At 48.6% G+C, this 18,707-nt stretch overlaps 2 protein-coding genes across 4 annotated transcripts in view; one reads left to right on the top strand and one right to left on the bottom strand.

Annotated features, from left to right (window-relative positions):
- The window catches only part of DMAC2L (distal membrane arm assembly component 2 like), a 7,642-nt gene extending 5,915 nt beyond the window's left edge, over nucleotides 1–1,727 (top strand). The window contains exon 5 of the transcript XR_012776039.1: nucleotides 1,296–1,727. The gene's annotated coding sequence lies outside the window, so the exon portion shown is untranslated. The remainder of the gene's footprint in view (nucleotides 1–1,295) is intronic.
- On the bottom strand, nucleotides 21–18,707 carry CDKL1 (cyclin dependent kinase like 1). 3 transcript variants are annotated; one of them, XM_075503981.1, is made up of 9 exons: nucleotides 18,390–18,707; nucleotides 11,810–11,931; nucleotides 9,515–9,587; nucleotides 7,136–7,226; nucleotides 6,187–6,387; nucleotides 3,444–3,526; nucleotides 2,864–2,920; nucleotides 2,055–2,210; nucleotides 21–1,110 (listed from the first exon to the last, which is right to left on the bottom strand). In XM_075503981.1, the coding sequence occupies exons 1-9, from the start codon at nucleotides 18,555–18,557 to the stop codon at nucleotides 1,003–1,005; spliced, it is 1,059 nt and encodes a 352-aa protein (XP_075360096.1). In that variant the 5' UTR covers nucleotides 18,558–18,707; the 3' UTR covers nucleotides 21–1,002. The 3 variants fall into 3 exon arrangements, with proteins under 3 accessions (XP_075360096.1, XP_075360097.1, XP_075360098.1); XM_075503982.1 differs by having other exon boundaries at nucleotides 21–662; XM_075503983.1 differs by having other exon boundaries at nucleotides 3,471–3,526.

Below are 18,707 nucleotides of genomic sequence, written 5' to 3'. Positions count from 1 at the left end.
CACATCCAGTAAATTGGAGAAACAAGCTACATTTCTTTTATTCAAAATCAACACAATATTACATCCTGAGGTTACACAAAACCCAAGGATCGTTCTATTACATATGCTTAGGTAGAATTCCTGCCTGCGTCTGGCCAATGTTATAAATTATAGTCATGAATTACTTTTGATGATAGAAACAATTTCTGTAACACTACAGGCAAGTGACTTCACTACTGACAAAAAACAAATAAAACAGCAAATAAAACCAGCCTCATAATGCAAGGAAGAAACAGGCAGGAGAAACTCTGAAAAGGCTAAAGAAACAACAGGTTTTATTACTAAAATGTTCTCCTCCTGGTTACAGTACCTGTTGAGCCTTCCATTAAGTCTAAGTCATTACCAGTACTTTTAATACTTTGTGAGCTATAAATGCAGTACTTAAGACAGACGTAGCTCTACAGTGGTGCTATTTCAGCAGGTTTATAATGAACTGGAGCAGCGAGGTAGCCTCTCTTCAGGCTTGGCTCCACAAACACACCCATCTGTCTTCTACTCGCCCAGGCAATGCGTTGACAGTTCCCTGTGGGATCAGTGACTTAGCCCCAGTCTAAAGCAGCAGTGCTGTTTTGACACAGCGGGGCTCTGATTTGTTTGGCAAAGTTGCGGTTCCTCTGCCAAGTCTGAAATACAGGCGATAGATAGGCAAGAGTTGTTAAATTCACACTGTAAACACTGGGTTGCAGCAATCCCGAACCAGTATACCATCACAAACCAGTATGCAATCACGAATTAAAGCAAAACAAGTGTTATTTTCCTTTGTACACGGAACACTGACTAACGTGAGCTTGGAGTTTTCTCTCTGCATCACTTTCCTTCCAGTAGTGACCCAGTGTACATTACAGACTGCTTTTGTATATGTCATAACATGTATTCGTTTAGTTTTCCGCCACGTATCCTCCTTTTATAAATTCTGATTGACTTGAACTTTGAACAATAAATAGCTTTTAATCTGCCATCCGGTTAGATGTTAGGGAAATGGTAGTTTGATTTCCTTGTTTTGCAGCAGTACTTCTTGCTGTCCAACGCTGGCAGAACGTTACTACTGGTTAACTGAGGCAGGTGCTGGAACTAAAGGAAAAGTTACATAGTGTGTATTTGTTTGAAATGAGGACAAAGCATGCGTTTCATTTTTCAAAAACAGTTTATAAAACTATTCGGACTGTAACCCTGTACTTCTCAAACTGAGAGTCATGGATCTGGTGTTCTACAACTGGACTGCAACCAGACCAGCTCGTTAAATGTATTTCTTCCAGCCATCCAGGGCAAGAAAAATATTACTGTTATATCCTATGGCATAGCAATGGAAGAGGCGAATCAGTTTGATCCAGGAATTTCTGTGCTGTGGCAGTTCTCCATCCTACACCTCCAACTTCCCTGCGTGTTACCAGTTCAGTGTTACAGCTGTCATGGGGAACGTGGCTCACAGGAAGAACGAACTGCTGAATGACCCTCATCACAAGGCCGGATTTGGAGACTTGGGCTGGAGTCTGGAAAGACTGAACTGGCAGGGAGACATTTGCTTGGCAGCTCCAGTTGCAGAACCACCCAGTGCATTGTGTAATGTCTGGAACTGAGTAAGGGATCGCATCCCATCAGCAGTTACAAATGGAACTGGGCATTTTTGCCACCTCCATAATTTGGGATTCAAAAGCACCAAATATCCCAGAGAACTCCCAATTAAACCAGCCACGCAAGCCCGTCCAGTTTGTTCAGCTGTCCTGCTATTCTTTGTCAGGAATGCAACATTCCTGGATAAACCTCATCTTTCACATCGCTGTACTGCTTATCCCCAGTGACTCAACGGAGCGGCAACGCAGAATTCAGTTTGTACTGAGTTACTCTTTAGCCAGGAGGTTCATTTTCTCCTCGGGCTAAAGTTAAGATCGGTCCAATGCAGGAGCTCTTTCTCTCACCCATAACTGCCAGCATGAGCCCACCTCCTGGGAGCCAAACAAAGAGAACCAGTCCCCTCCTTAGGCACAGACTGTCAAATACTACTATGAAAATGTTACCCCTGGCATGTGCTTCCGAGTCGGCCTGGCTGGTTTCCGAGCCATTTTTTCATGTTCTTTCCCCAGATCGACTGCCTCCCTCATGCTGTCAAAATAGGGCTGCTGCAGCAGCTGCTCACATGTCTGCCTCTCTGCAGGGTCCATACGAAGGCAACCCTTAGAAAAGACGAAGTAAAGGATCACACAAAACGCCCGTTAAACAGGTCTTCACAGTTCCAGCTACTCACCACAGCCAACGAGTATTTGCACAGAACATGCGTGAACCTGGGTTTTTTAATGGATTCTAAGAGTGGCTTTCCAGAGTCAGCATGAAGCTTGCAAAGCAGCTAACACTGAACAATTGCCACAAGGCAGTAATAGAAACTGCGGCTAGAGGGACAGTTACAATTGTATGGTGTAGCAAACCATCAAGCCTCAAACAACAGTTAAGCCCGTAACTTTCATTTGTACTAGAACAACTTTCTTTAACAGGGGAATCTACTGTGGCACTAGCCGTGTCGTTCCAGTGTTTACTGGAGCTAGTACTATCCACAGCTGCACCTTCTTTTTAACGTCTCCACCCTCACAGTTTCCATTCACTGCATCTTAATAAGGGAAGAATATGTTTTCCACCTCCATGGTAAAGATGAGTGGAATAGAGAGGAGTGGATTGAAAGTCCTCTCCAAATCCCCTCCAGCTCTATTTTTCAATGAGTCTCTGATAATTCAGTAGCCAACTCTCAAACCATTTTGATACCAGCTGATACGCAAAACAGACTGCCTTGCTAAGTCTCAGTGCAGAGCTCCTCCACTAGCTGTAATTTTCTTACCTTCACGACAGCTAAAGCAGAGTATGAAATATTAGGGAATTTCATTTCTAACGGCTCCTGGAGGGGAAAAAAAAAGTGAGCGTACTCATATTAGCAAGCTTTTCATTCATCAGGGTACAGAGAACCAGCTTTCCATAGCAACCTGACTGTACCTCACAAAATGCATCTATCACTTCATGTGCTTAGAGGGGAGCTGCCTGGCATTACTGAGGATGGGTAGGTTGGCTGCTGTGCCACCAGAAGGAGCAGAGATTAAGCATTTGTTTGACTGCTTTTACACAGGGTAGCAGTTAAAACATCATGGGAGGGGTTCAGCCACCTCCAAATAATATTCTAGTGTACATCGGCAAAGGAGAGGGCAAAGCTTTTGGATAGGGAAAAAATTCTGCGCAGCAAAGGACTGGTCAAGCTGAGCAAGCGAGGCTTTTCCAGCTGTACTCCCAGAGCAGGTAGCACGTGTACTCTGGGTAAAAAGAAGCAGGAACATTTCTCTGTCCAAACACCATGTCTCCTTAGCACTGCAGATAGACTGCTGGTTAGCGCTAGGCTGAGGGGAAGTGAGCCTGGAGGAAGCTCTTACCATGCTCTCCGGGTCTGGAATTCTTACCCCACTGAAGAACTGGTTGGTGCTGAACACTTGCTGGTGCCTGGGAATAAGATCCCCTTTGACCGAGAATAAAAAAACCAAAGTCAGATTAATTTGCTGTTTTTACATTGCCTGCATTGAACAAGCTTATATCCTCTAACAAGGCTGACACCATCCGAGAGGACATCTAAAGAGATGGAGTACCATCAAGTGAGCCGATGAAATGTTCTTTTGTGAAAACTAACATCCATCTAGGACATCAGTGATCCCACAGCCCTATGACTGTGCTGAAGGAAAGGCAGGGCCATGCAGCTCCAGCTGCCCGCAGTCACAACTGCCCAGGGCCTCGTGCTGTAAATAGCTCAAAGAAATTCAGCTGGTGGGAGCAGTTTTTGGAGCAGGAGCACTCAGCTGCTGTGCGTCTTCCAGGCTCTGAGTTTCTCTGCTGTGCAGCAGAGTGACTTTTATGAACTGTGGCCACTATACCTGGAGGCCTTGAAAAATACATGTTTCTATAGATCTCCCCACGCCAAATGCCTAGATCCTATCACTGCATTATTTGGGTAACTACAGATTTGGATTTGCACTAGCAAAAAAGACCCCTCGGTAGAACACCAGGGAATGAGGTGGGCAAGGCCCTAAGTTGCACAAACACGTCCGCTCTGTGCCAGCACCCGTACCTCCGCTGCGCGCTGGCCGAACTTGCCATCTGTGTGCCGGTGAGTGGGGGAACGTGTCTCAGCATCATAGCTAGAGGGTGCTGTGCAAACACCTACCAGGGTCTGAAACTCCAGCCGTGCCCCAGCACTGAGCTTCAGCCAGGGATCCTTCCCAAGGTGTTAAGCAAGATCAGATCAGCAGCTCACTCCCCTGCTCACATCAGACACGACGGGCCAGCCCTGGGCTCTGGTGAGTAACTGGCAGGAGCCGCTGTTTGTTTTGGAGGTGGCCGCACGGCAGCGTGGGCACGCTTTGGTGGTATGCTCTGTTTGAGGGAGGGCGAGCAGGGCTCTGCTGGCCTGCTCTCCACGCTAATGCTGGATTTCAGCATTTTCAAAGGAAAAGGGCTCCCAAGAGGCAGCCTGTCTGCATAAACAGTCGTGTCTTCTCTGACTGCTGGAAGGGGACAGGCTAACCACAAGTGTTCCAGCTTCATTAAAATTTAACTCATACTGGGTGAAATTCTTTTTGTACACTCCTGAGGCTGTTGTATAGAAAAGAGCTGAAATGCAGCACCAACAGGAACATGCTGTAGCTTTTCCCCAAGGCAGCTTCATGGCCCTTTTTTGAAGCTTAGAGCAGCTCAGAGCAAGCAAAATGTTAAAATCAAATCCATAACAAAAGAGCCAGTACAACAGCCAAACCGCCATAACTACACAGCTTTGACCAAGGAGCTTGTCTCTGTAAACACCGCCTCAGTCCATCACCTGGATCAAAAGGGAGTTTCTTCTGGCTGAAACTCTACCATTAAAAATGAGTTGTAACTTACCTAACACTGCCAGAAATGTGCTCTGGAGGATGAAGCGATCGACGTTGAACTATCTTTCTAGCTAAGGAGCTTATCTGTTTAAAGCCATTAGTCACCTTTATAGTTTTATAAACTGCTCAGTAAAAATTACAATTCTTAGTTCATTCCAACAAATTTCAATTAAAAGTGGGGGTTTGTTCCTTTCCACTCAAGAAATCAGACGTTACACACCAACATCAAATAGAATCAATGAGACTGGAGCAATTTAAATGTTAGATGGATAATGGCTCTTTTATTTAACCTCTGTTCCAAATCCGGAGTGGCTCCTAAAACTCCTTGGTGAATAAAGACAAATAGGTGGAACAGTCGAACTTCAGTGTTCACTCTCTTTCCCAAGCACACAGCCATCAACAGGCACCTGCAATGTTTACGAGACCTCCAAAGCTGTGATGAACTAAATCCAGTTATTCATTATCTAGAAGCAAGGACCAATAACTGGTACCAAGCCCTGAAAAACACCTGGATCTTTCAAACTTTTACGCAAAGCATTCCGGGTCCTTTCTGATACAGGCATCGCATTTTTCTGTCTGGGGTGGTGACAGCTGAAGATGTGGAAAGGACAGCAGCACAGGCAGGCATTTCTGTGCCTCCTGCGGGACTGGCCCTGTGCTCCCCACACCTCGGTAAGTCACAGAGCCACCCCAAAGGACCAGGAGGGGCATTCAGCGGTCACCTAACACATCCCACATCTTTCTTAAACTGCCCAGCACCAGACCCAGCTTCCCAGAGGCCACCACTGCTAAAGAGAGTGGAAGAACGGTTTTGGGCAGTTTGCAGGCAATGATTCTGCTTACGCGGCCCTGTCCATTGTAAGCCTTTTAGCCACAGCCTGGCACTGCTGGCTCATACAAGCTGGAACCAATTCTACCCCACAGAGCTTTTTCTGAAGAACAGTCACCACCCACATGGATGCCAACTTCATTTCCCCAAATCCTGCCAGGACCTGAAGCAGCATCTGCTACTCCAACTACACAATCTCCTAACAAGATGTGCATGTCTGAGTCATGCCAGGAAAAGCCAGCTCCCTTTCAAGGACAGCAACACCTCAAATAAAGCCAGCACCTATCAAAGGGAGAGATCCACTGGGTAAATTCACCTCCTGGCTAATCCTGATTTCCACCACAGAGGAAACTCCTCCTGGACAAGCTCTAGTCCTGCCAAAGGCATGGGGAAGACCGGGGCTCTGACCGGTGTAGAGAGGACACTTACCCAGGGTTCTCCGGATGAGGTACAGCTGGTCGACATCAGACTTGCCAGGCCACAGGGGCACCCCAGATAGCAGCTCTGCAAAGACACAGCCTATCGCCCACACGTCCACGGGAGGGCCGTACTGGGTGTCTCCCACAAGTAACTCTGGAGAGCGGTACCATCTGGTAGCCACATAGTCCGTGTAATAATCACTTGGACCAGCTAGGATGGGACCAGCAAGGAGAGAAACAAACAGGAATGCGGGATCAGAATGATGCAGATGAGCCGCCATCAGTTGCTACACATGTTGGGGCACCTCCTGGGCAGGCAATAGCTACAGTAACAGGATGAGTCACTAGCAGAACCCAACTTTGGAAACACTTAAGATTTGGCAAAAGTCAAGACCATATTTTTCTCCAAATGAAAATATGCAGAGCTCCACAGCAGGGCCCTGCACCAGCCAGTGGTCAGTTCTCAAAGCCCACGTGATTTGTCTGAACAAGAGCTAAAAAAAAACAGATTAGGGGGTTTATTTACAATGGAAAATGTGAAGCCATTGCTTGCAGAGACAGCGCCTTCTGCCAGAGGGGCTCCTCCTGCCAGGGAACTCCAGCTGTGTCTCCAGCATTGCATAAGCAACGGCTGGGCAGCTCCAAGGCCCACTTCCATCTACCAGCGCCAGCACCACCAGCAGCTCCGCTGCACCAGCAGGGAGCTCAGACGGAGTTGGTTTACAGAGGCACTTGGCATCACGGTGTCTGGGCTAGCTCCCTTTAAGCTGGTTTGGGGATGTCTACCCAGCCTTTAGCAGAGCTTCTCTGTGAAAACACGCCAGCCTTTACACAGGATGATTTACACGTGCATCAGACAAAGACAAGTGAGTCTATACTGGTGTTTGAAAGCCTGATCCTACACTTCATTTGAGCTTTCACATGTTAACAATCAGTGTAAGTAGCAAGTCGGCACTCACTCAGTATGCGAGCAAATCCGAAGTCACAAAGTTTGATGACTGAGTGCTTTGTTATCAGGATGTTTTCTGGCTTTACATCTCGGTGGATGCACTGGAAACAGAAAAAACCAAGGTTAGAAGCAAGTATTTAACCTGGCCCTCAGATAAAGAACCTCTTAATTCAGCCACATACCCCTTGCACATTGTGCCAGGCAATCATTCCTGCTGAAAGAGAAGATGAAAGGATTTCTTAACGGCAGCTAAAGCCACGTCCTGCTGGGCAGGACAATTACCCCGCCTATACCCCACCTTTGGGACCAGACACTGTGCAGGCTCCCAGCTTCAGCTGCATAGGTCTGTATGACTTGGACAAGACCGAGTCAGCTCCCCAGAACCAGCTGGGAATCTGCTAGCAGGAGGAGCGAGGTTTGTACAGCAAGGGTTGTTGTTAACCTGGCTCTCTGCAAATGCAACTCACTCGATACGGCTATGCATAACACACTCCTAATAAGGGACTTGGTTTCATGACTGTGTAGGGAGATCCTAATGAGAGGTGTGTAGGTCCTCTGGGATCAGATAATCTAATTACTGATAATCTAGTTGACAAGCAAATGATTTTGCTGGCAAAGCTCACAGATGAGGCTATGGTTTAGATGTGGGACTTTATCTATCCTTGTAGATGCCAGAGCATGCCTGGTATTCCCTCTACTCAGCACAGGTAAGACACATCCAGAGTTCTGCGTCCAGCTTTGGGATCCTCAGTAGAAGGAAGACGTGGGCATACTGAAGTGACTCCAGTGAAGGGCCACTAAAATGATTAATGGATTGGGGTATCTGACATCCAAGGAGAGGATGAGGGAGCTGGGACCATCATTCAACCTGGAGAAGGCTCAGGGGAGATCTTATCAATGTGTATAAATACCTGATGGGAAGAAGTAAAGAAGACCAAGCCAGGCTCTCCTCAGTGGTGTCAAGTGAAAGGACAAGAGGCAATGGGCACAAATTGAACACAGAGGAAATTCCATTTAAATGTAAGCAATTTTTTTTTTTTACTGTGAGGGTGGCCAAACACCCAAACAGGTTGCCCAGAGAATCTGTAGAACCTCCATCCTTGGAGATATTCAAACCCTGACTGGAAATGTTTCTGAGGGGCCTGCTCTAGCTGACCCAGCTTGAGTGGGAGGGCTGGGCTAGATGATCTCCAGAGGTCCCTTCCAACATCAGCAATTCTGTGATTCTTGAGAAGTCACCTTGCCTGCTGAAGGGTCACAACAATTGAATTTGGGCTTGGGAAAGAGTTTCTGCTGATCAAACTAGCAGAGACCTTCATTTCGTCTGCCTATGTGTGAAAGGTGTGCTCTACTGAAATCACCAGGGTCTAGCTCATGTTGTCCCTGCCCTACCATCACCTCAGCACAAACACCTTGGACTTTTCCTGGCTAAGCTGGTGGTAAATTATTGTGTCTCCTCCTGAGGACTGAAATGTTAAACTAGCGTCATGGAGTTCCAAAAAGGGCAGCTGCATAAAACCTCATTACCTCTGATCTGCAGCAGGTCAGACTGCAGCATCTCATTGTTCCCTTGGCTTTAAAACTCCATTAAATCTTTCAGATTGAGTGGGGGAACAGAAAAAAGAAGAAAAACAACAAATCCTGGAAGCAGGACAGACCTATGGCCAAGTTCCTGTGCCTCAACTGGACATAATTCTCCCAGCAAAGACAAAACACCCATTCCACAGTGATCTCGTGCCCAACTCTTAAATCTCAAATATTGGCAGATAAACAAAAACAAAGACAATTACAGCTAAGTTTGCCTAAAAAACTTCTCCAAAAGGCTCCTTTCATTCCCTGCTTCTTAAAGCGTCCCCACTGCTTTCTACAAAGTATTTGCCATGCACATTTCCCTCCAGAAAGCAGAGGAGGGGTTGTAAAACTGGTTTACTGTCTAATTTTTATAGTCTAATTTTTATAGTCTAATTTTTGAAACCTTTTAACTGGTGACATGATTCAATGCCTATGACTATCAACAGAAGGACTTTCTGGGAAATCAGTAGCAGTTTGCTCAGGTCTCAGCTGATTAGACGTTAAGCCAGTTTTCTAAACATCAGTTCTAATGTATGGCATAGGGAACATACAAAGACATATTCCTGTTCAGCCTGGAAGCTTGTCTAAGGTCATTAGTGCAAATCATTCCTTGACAGCAAACCCAAGGGGCCTGTGTGATAGTAAATGCAACTGTTGTTGAGTATACACTAATATTTCAGACATATGTTTCCTACTGAAAACAGGAAATTTCATCTGACTTTGTCCCATGCAAGCTCCGTAATCAGGAAAATGGCAACAGAATCTCCTTCTCCAAAGCCACGGTACAGCAAGCATTAGTGCTGTTTAGGGGACTTACATTGTGTTTATGGCAGAAGTTCACAGCCTGGAGGGTCTGCCAGGTTATGCTCTTCACTAGATGCTCAGGCACCCTGTTTTAAAAAAGCACATTTTGATTTTGGCCATTAAAAATAACTTCACTATTACAGGAAAAAGGAAGAGGAGGCCTTTGAGTGCTAACATTGTACAGGGATCTCTGAGCAAAAGCATCAGGGACCAAGTCAGAAAACTCAGAGAAAAAACACTAGGTGCATTTTCTTGCTATAAATAAGTTACAAGAAATACATAATAACCCTCAGTTCGTTGATCTTCCACTGCAGGGAACCAGTCACACTGGGCTGCTGATGGTGGAGGCTCTTTGCACCTCTTCCCATGTTTCAGAGCTGAGGCTGAGCTCTGCCTGCACCTCCCTGCAGAAAGCAATGCTCTCCTGTGAGGTTACCCTCACAGTCTGTCAAATCCTGTCAAATCCTGTCTTGTGGCTGTGCTTAGTATCCACGCTTCCTGGCAATCCTCCTGAAATACCAGCAGGCATTTCTGCCTCTGCAACCGCTCAGAGAGTTGGAGGTGATGGAGTATCCATGGTATAGATGCATGCTCTGACTTGCAATGCTGTCATGTCATTGATTGTCCCCAAAATGGGACGGGAAAGGATGTTTCTACAAGAGTATAAAGCGCTACTGTGGTTTGCATCTCTTCTCCTTCCCTCCAATGGCTGGCAAACACTTCAGAGAAAGAAACTCTCTGTTAAAGATCCAGCCTCCTCTCCTCTCTTTCAGTTACTGTGCAACAGTTCTTAAACTTCCTTGGCTGTCTGTAATGGTCTTCAACAACCCCAGGAAAGGCAGAGGTGACGATCTTGGCACTTTCAAGCTGAAATCCAATTTTATTTCATGTGTTTAATGCTGAAAAGCTTCTGATTCATCATAAAGAAAAGGAAAAAAAACAAAAACTAAACCAAAACAATATGCAGGAAGCCTGGCTTTTTCTTTAAGGCACTTTCTGCTGTCAGCACTGAAGGTCTTGTGCTGACACTGCTGTTGCAATGCTAGAGTTTCCTTGCAGAAACATCCTAGAATGATGAGAGTGCCACACTGACAGCCTGACAAGGGGATGAAGTTGGTCAAATGACCTGGAAACATGGCGCAGAGAGGCGTGTGCCCACCCATCTTAATCTTGGCCACAAAAGACTTGACCATCTGCCATAGCAAAGATCAAAAGCAAAGTATGCAACCAGGCGTTACATGTTCGTTCACACTGGAGTTGTTCTGATGAATAGAAAGCAAATGTGAAGTATTTTCTTCAAAGAAGGTTATCTGTCCTCTCTTCAGATTCCAGGTGAACAGGTTCAAACTGGGGTGAAAGCTGCTCCCCAGCTCACAAAGCCATTTGCTGTCGGCATGCTCCATTCTCCTTCTAGAGCTCCACATCAGGGAGAAAGAGAATAACAGGCTCTTGTTTACTCAACCCCCAATTAGTCTCCTGCAGGCAATTCATTTAGCTCCAGCCCTGTAAAATGATTTATGAACTTGTGCTTAGCATTTCCACAGCACCAAGTCACTGTGAATAATTAGGAACAATGTATTTAGTGGGAGTGTCATTTATAATGTGTCAAAAGAACAAACCCTGTCCTGGAGAATGTTCCTTCTGCCCGTGTAGCTCACACTTTGTGCAAGCACCTGTTTAAAGAAGAGGGTATCTGACCTGGGAGTTCACTTAGGCTGTGCACAGAGGTGCAGGCACTGCTCCTGGTAACTCCTGCCAACCAACACATACTCCTCAGCGCAGCAGCATGGCTAGAAGTCACTGGTCTGTCATACAGGTCATCAGTGACATCACTACAGACTGTATATTTGGGTGCTCAATGACATTGCCCCAGTGCCCACAGCCTGGGTCTGCACAGCGTCCCACAGTGACGTGCAACACACGGGGGAGCAGCAGGAAGGAGGGCTGCGTGCCCCCAGCTCACCTACCCGCATCCCCCAGCAGCCCTAACCTCTTGCAGTGAGACACAAGATGCTCCCAAGCCACTCAGGTTTGCTGCTGCCGAGCCAGGCAAAGATCACCCAAACGCTCAGGCTTAGCGCTCCAGTCTCCTTGGTGAGCAGCACTGTACAGGAGCACACGCAGGCTCATACGCAATTCTTTTGGACGTCATTGCTAAACCACAGTAACAGAGCAAGTCCTGGGCACTGGGCTGAGAAACCTCTCCTGTAATTAATGAAATTCCTCTGAAAACTCTGCAGAGCAGCAACGACTTGGATACCCCCTGACTCCTTCGCTCAAAGCTCCCAGTGAGAGACAGGCCACTCACCCCCGGGGGTGCTTGTCCAGCTCATGGAGAACTGTGTGGTCACAGTATTCAAAGACCAGATGCAGCTTCCGCTTCCTCCTGAACACTTCCAGCAGGTTCACCAGGTTGGGGTGTTTCAGTTGCTGTAACACAGAGTGGATAGCCTGGTTAGTTACCGCACAGGGGAGTGGGGTAAAGATGGGGGGACAGTGCTTTTGCCTACAAGGGTCTCAGTTCCTGAAGCTGAAACCTTTTATACAAGCACAGCATGACGTGAAGAAGCAGCTCAGCTACAGCTCCGCCTGGGGTGTAGTTATTTTAGGAACTGACCGTGGGCAGGCAACGAGTCAGCTTGGCTTCAGTGAGTGCCTCTTAGAAAAGATGCTCATAGATAAAGAATTCATCACGGTGCCCACAGCTATTCCGGCAGCGCCTTTCATTGTGCGTGCCATCTAGCCTTTGACTGCACCACAATGAAAAGCAGCTCTCCCTGGGGAACAGCTTGAGAAATCACACACAGTAAGAGCATGTAGCAGGCAAACACACATTTAAGAGAAACCAAGAGCTCCTCTGATAAGCATAAGTAAAGCATGTGGTTTCAGCTTCACCAGCTTATTGTCAGAATCTGGATGGGTTAATTAGGAGAATTTTTATTCCTGCTTCTTCCTCTTCCTCTCAATCCACTTCGTGTGCTCAGACCAAGGCTTCCTCTCGTGGGGAGCTCAGACAGCTTCTTACCAGACATAAGGCCTGAGCACAGCAGGGTTATTCAAATCCACCTTGCAAGAGGTGAGGGTGGACATTACTGGAGCTTCTCATTTCCCATTCTTTTGCCCTTATTTTGAGGGAGGGCTGGGAGAGGGCTTGAACCAAAGGGCACAACACAGTGTTGAGAGAAGGAAACAAAGGAAAGCCAGACCCAACTCAGGAATGTTATTTCTTTTCAGATGACTCATGGCACCATCCCCTCTGCTTGCAGGGACCTGTATCCACGAGGGCTTTGCCTGACCGAGGCTTTAGAACAAACACATTTCTAAGCAAGGAGGCTGGAAAGGGCATTGCCTAGGAGTTACGCTAACCCCATCTTCTAATGTGCCTCTAAGCCATCTGGAAAAGCCTGCAAAGGAGAAAGAAGCGGAGAGTCAAGACCAGAGAAAACTGTAAGGGATGCAACTGCGGAATGCAGCTGTTTGGGGAACCACCCAGTTAACCCCAAGGTGAAGGATCACTGAAATCCATGACTTGAATCCTGGGGTTAACCAGTGATCTTGAGTAAAAGAGCAGTTCAGTAGAAGACCCCACCATACCTCATTGCCAGCCGGTCACGAGTAGGAGGGACGTGGCAGGGGCCATTTCAGTGCTCCTATGGGCACACTGTGTGACCCTTTGCAAAATGTAATTTTATTCAAGCACGTCACTGTAAAAGCTCCTTGTAGAGAGAGGCCTTCCAGGGAGCTCACTGCCTCTGAGGGACACTATACTGAACCCAAAATATACAGAGCCCCTATGCCAACACACAGGGTCCCTGTTAGTGTGCAGAAGGTGGCTATTCCAGTCCTGCAAACAGGCAGCAAGGAGCTGATCTTTCTAAACAGTATCTCTTACCACATACATGTCTTGTTCCTTCAACCCTGCTCACACTATGTAAACCATCTGCCACCATCAAAGACCTTTGTACCCATCTGGATCAAACCCCGGTTACAACCAAGATCTTCTGACCACTTCCTCAGTCCCCCATGGTGAGTATTCGTATGCCAAGCGCCTTCCCTGTCTAGCACAAGGTACCCGACAGTGTCAGCAGAGGCTAACTGCCAGCGTAACCCTCTCTGCCCTGGCCATGTCTCCTGACCTCGCATAACAGACGGACTTTCCCTGCACACCCCTCAGTTCCCATGGCAGGGCTGCTAGTGGAAGCATTAAACCACAAAGGGAGGAGGCTTGTGACACCTCTCAAGCTTGGTATTTATCTAGTAGCATCTCCATTCTCGTCATTTTCTTATCCACTTTGCAAGAGATGATCAGGTACAGAGAACAGCCTGCAAGACTGCTGAAAATCCCAGCAATTCTCCCAGGAATTGTGCATACCATGCCACCTACCCTGTTAAGCATACAGAGCAAAGTACCTACTTGCCACCTTGCACATTAAACAAAGCCCACTCTACCAGTTCAGACTCCACCACAAAATTCAGACAGCTGTGGCTCTGATACGGCCCCTTCCCTCACCAGTCAAGCAGCTCCTGATAGACTGTGCGAAGCGGATCCTTCCCTTTCCATGCACTCAGTGTGTTGGTGTATTATGTTGTCAGAGATCAGTGATAATGGAGATATCTGAGAGCAAGCTGGGCCTCCAGCAACTATGCTGGGTAACAGGCACCCGGTTCCCCTGTTGCTCTCAGCAGATCTACCTGCCAGCATGGACAAACTGCTGGGCATGGCCGAGCCTGCCAGCAGGAAGGAGGCAGACGAGACAATCTCTGCGGTGCTTAGATTCCACTTTCAGAGGCAGGTGAGGACAAAATAATTGCCAACTGATTGTAAAGCAAGAAGAAAGCGAATCAACAATAACAGGAGATCTCTGGAAAACCTCTGGCAGTTACAGGTTGGTTGTACGAGTCAGCCTTCAGGAGTGACCTTCACAGGAGCAGGCGGTGCCTTGGCAGACTCTGTGTCTGCCAAGGCTCTGTGTCCTGGCCACCCTCATGTGTCTGTGGAGCTGGGGTTTCTGGAGGGAGAGAGCTTGGACTTGGAAGCGCAAGGTCTAGCTGAGCTGGCGATGCTGCAAGGGGACACAGCTGTGTGAACAAGCTCTTGTGCACACAGGAGTGGGTTAACCTGCCTGTACGAGGCCTGGAGAGGGTCCCCTGGGAGCAGTCTTGCCATGGCATCTCCCCGTCCCTTGCTCACAGCCAGTCTCCATGGTCAGTCGGGGCTCTCTGGGCAGTCGGGTTCACTGGGCCAATGTCTCTTGTGCAGACAGACGTGCACACAAAGCCACCATAAATCTGCCAGTGACCCTAACAATGTCCCAGTCTGGCAGCGCAGCGTTTCAGAGCAGTTTCTAAGTCTATCAATGCTGCTGGTGTCTGATTGCAGGCAGCACTGGGATGGGCTTCCCCTCCCTGCCCCCCGCCTGGGTGACAAGGCCCTGTGTCGCCTTCTGCACACAGGCCAGATGTCCTGCATGGGCTTTTCCCCAAAGTTATAAATGCTCCCATGCTAAGACGATAGGGAGTATTTTCTGTTTTGTATATGAACACAGCCTTGCATTGCATTTTTCTCTCATCTTTGCAGTGTCAGAGCTAAGAACTGTCTCAGCCTCCACATGAAGGCTGGGGAGACAACACCCTTCTGGAAACAGCAGGCACAGGTTTCCACAGCCATGGATGGGGTTTACACAGAGACTTGCTCTGGTTTCAGGTATTTCCAGCCTTTCCTATGGAATCGGGATCACGCAGGGTGTTTAAAGACTCTGCATACCGCCCCGCTCTCGCACCCCACCTCCCATGGCTCCTGGCCATATAAAGCCCTTTGTCTACAAGGGATTTACAGTGCAGAATAATAATTTATCAGGCCCTACATTTTTTACTGATGAAACACAATCTCACTACATCTTTGACAAACACTTAGTTGTTGCCTAAGCCAGGAAATACCTCAACAAACAAACAAACAAACTGTTACTATTTACAGAGAAAAAGTTGAAAAGATAGGCAAGCAGGTCTGCACTTGTTAAAATCAACAGCGCCCTGACACAGATCCTGCCGTGGCTAGCTGCAGTGGCTTTGGACCCTTAAGGCTGATGGACCCTGAAGGCTTTGGACCCTTAAGGCTGATGCATTTATCATCTGCATTACAAGTGACTTCTGCAGTGATCATTTGCCTTTTCAGATCTTAAATATAATTTAGATCTTAATGCATCTCCAGCATTGTTTACTAAAACGATACAGCTACATATCATCTGTTTGCTTCAGATCGGAGAAAAACTTAGGCTGCTTCTCCCCAAAATCTAACTGAAAAATAAATATGCTTTTTCCCTAGATTATGGCTCTTCTAGGATGACAGTCAGGCTTATTCTGCCTCCTTCTGCAGCGGGCAGAGAATCAGGGTTTCCTATTCCTTTGACAATAACATTTACACCACTTATTTATATATAAATACTCAATAAAAGACAAGTTGATGGCACAAAAGAGATTTGGGGAAAGAAAATATCAGAAATGCCACAACCTGCTGAAATTTTGCACTTAATTGCAAAGCCGAAAGTTACTTGGTTCCCAGCAAGCAAATACAATGAGTATCGACTGCTGCTACACAAACACCAAGAGGCAGCGAAGTCTGGGAACGACGTCACGCAGAAATCAGAGACCAAGGGACTATGAATTTGGGGAAAGAAGTTCTAAATAAAATGCAACCTCTTTCTCAGTGGATTTCTGTAGGGTTTTGTTCACTCCAAAATCCAAAATCACTGTCTGTCTACAAGAATGCATCGTGTGTAATCTGAACGGCATGTTTCTTGCAAAAAGGAGTCCTATCAGAAGTCATTATTTTAAAATTTATAAGCTAATATGCTGTTACTATGGTTCTTTAATCAGTTCAGTTTTAAAGCTATGGCTCTTCTGCACGGAAAAGAGAAAGCTGAAGATGGGGAGATGATGGAGGTGTATAAGATCATGAGTACCCTGGAGAAAGTGAAAAGGAAACAACTCTCTCCGCTTCCTGTACTGCACAACGGAGGGTACTGTATGCCATCACCCAGCAGCAAGTTTATAACAAATAAAAGGAAATATTTTTTTCACACAACACATTCCTAAAGTCATGGCAGTCACTGCCTCAGGATACTATGGAGACCAAATGAATAGACTGGTTCAAAAAGAGATGGGACAAACTCCCAACAGCCTATGGGTATCTGCTAAGCATGAAGCAATGGGTACAACCTCTGGCTCTAGAAACTTTGCCCAGAAGCTGGGTGTGTGAAAGGAAACCTTACCCCATCCTCTCCCTCTTTCTCCTGGGTTTCTCCTCATTTCTGCATGCTTGATGGACCTGGGGTGTGACTCACTGCAAATGTTCCTGTGCTTTTATTTCATCAGGAAAATAAAAACAGAGGCTGAATGAGTGACTCGTTGCTATGTGAGGATGAGCTCTCACACAGAAGAAAGGATCAGCAAAGACAAGGTGCTGCCATGGTTCACAGGTGCCGGTTCTGCAGTCGCTTCCACGTGTGAATACCACTGAGCCCATACAGCCCCCGGCATTCAATACATGGCTCGATCCCACCTGCACATCAGGCTCTGGCACTGCGGATCCCCCACAACCAGGGGCTCAGAAAAGGCGTTTGAAGGAGGACCTGGGGCAGATGATAAAGCAGGGAGCTAGGAGAGCTGCACCCCATGGCTGTCCCCCACCTCGTGCTATCTAGGATCACTTTTGGCTCACGTGCTTTACACCAACTCCAACAGTCCTCATCTCTGGGGGGAATCTCCTGGACGCAGAGGGGTCTGCTGCCGGCCGGCCTGTTAGACCTGTTAGACACGGTGCCGACTGCGCACTAAGGGCAGAGCTGTGCCTGTATCGGCCAGGACATCACTGACTCCCTGGCGGAACACAGATTGGATCAGTCCCTCTCTAAAGGGCACAGTGATGACTCTACCCATGCAGAAGAAATCTACAGGCACCCTGCAGCTTGCTCTTTGCCAGGTCTCAGCTCCCACCTACACCAACCCTCTTTGATGTCTGACAGACAGGGCTGCGGAGGATCACCTCCGTCCCAAAGCGTGTCCATCCCGGCCAAACAGGTCGGACTTTTGCCAGCACTGGCTTTCTCCCAGAGAAACTGACTGACTTGGGCACCTCACACACCGCTGCCTCACGCCCCATCTCCTCGTTTCTCCCCTCACGACACCCTGTCTGCTCACAACGCCCCATCTCCTTGCTTTCCCCTCATGACACCCCATCTCCTCACTACACCCCATCTCCTTGCTTCTCCCCTCACGACACCCTGTCTGCTCACAATGCCCCATCTCCTTGCTTTCCCCTCACGACGCCCCGTCTCCTCACTATGCCCCATCTCCTTGCTTCTCCCCTCATGACGCCCTGTCTCCTCATGACACCCTGTCTCCTCACAACACCCCGTCTCCTTGCTTTCCCCTCACAACACCCCATCTCCTCGCTATACCCCATCTCCTCGCTTCTCCCCTCATTAACGCCCTGTCTCCTCACGACACCCCGTCTCCTCGCTTCTCCCCTCATGACGCCCCATCTCCTCACTATGCCCCATCTCCTTGCTTCTCCCCTCATGACGCCCTGTCTCCTCACGATGCCCCATCTCCTCACTACTCCCCGTCTCCTCGCTTCTCCCCTCACGACGCCCTGTCTCCTCACGGCTGCCCTCCCGCCCCCTCCCCTGGCAGCTCCCTCAGGGCTCCCCAGGTCCCCCGGCCGCGGCGCCGGGCTCGCAATGGCGAGGTGCAGCCCGCAGGCGCCACAGGAGCCGCGCTGGGAGCGGGGCCGTTCGCGGCGGAGCCCACCCGCCCCGGGCGGCCCCGAGGCGGCGGGTGAGGGAGGGGCGCGGAGAGCTCGCGGGGCCGGGCGCCCGCCCGCCGCCCACCTTCAGCATGCGGATCTCCCGCATGGCGATCTTCTTGATCACCGGGTCCTCCTCGGACTCCAGGAACTTCTTAACGGCCACGATCTGGCCCGTGTCCTTGTTGCGGCACTTGAAGACGACGCCGTAGGAGCCCTCCCCGACCTTGCCCAGCTTCTCGTACCGCTCCATGGCGCCGGGCCGGGCGGCGGCGGCGGGGCCGCCCCGGCGCTGCTCCCTCGCCTCAGAGCGCGGCAGCGGCAGCCCCGGCCCGCCGTTACCCCCGCGGCGCGGGGAGCGGCCCCGCCCGCGCTCCGCCGCCTCGCCGCGGCTCCGGCGGGG

Source organism: Mycteria americana, chromosome 5 (genome assembly GCF_035582795.1).
Source record: "Mycteria americana isolate JAX WOST 10 ecotype Jacksonville Zoo and Gardens chromosome 5, USCA_MyAme_1.0, whole genome shotgun sequence".
In the NCBI taxonomy this organism is placed as follows: Eukaryota; Metazoa; Chordata; class Aves; order Ciconiiformes; family Ciconiidae; genus Mycteria; species Mycteria americana.
This window is presented reverse-complemented; position numbering and strand designations above follow the sequence as displayed.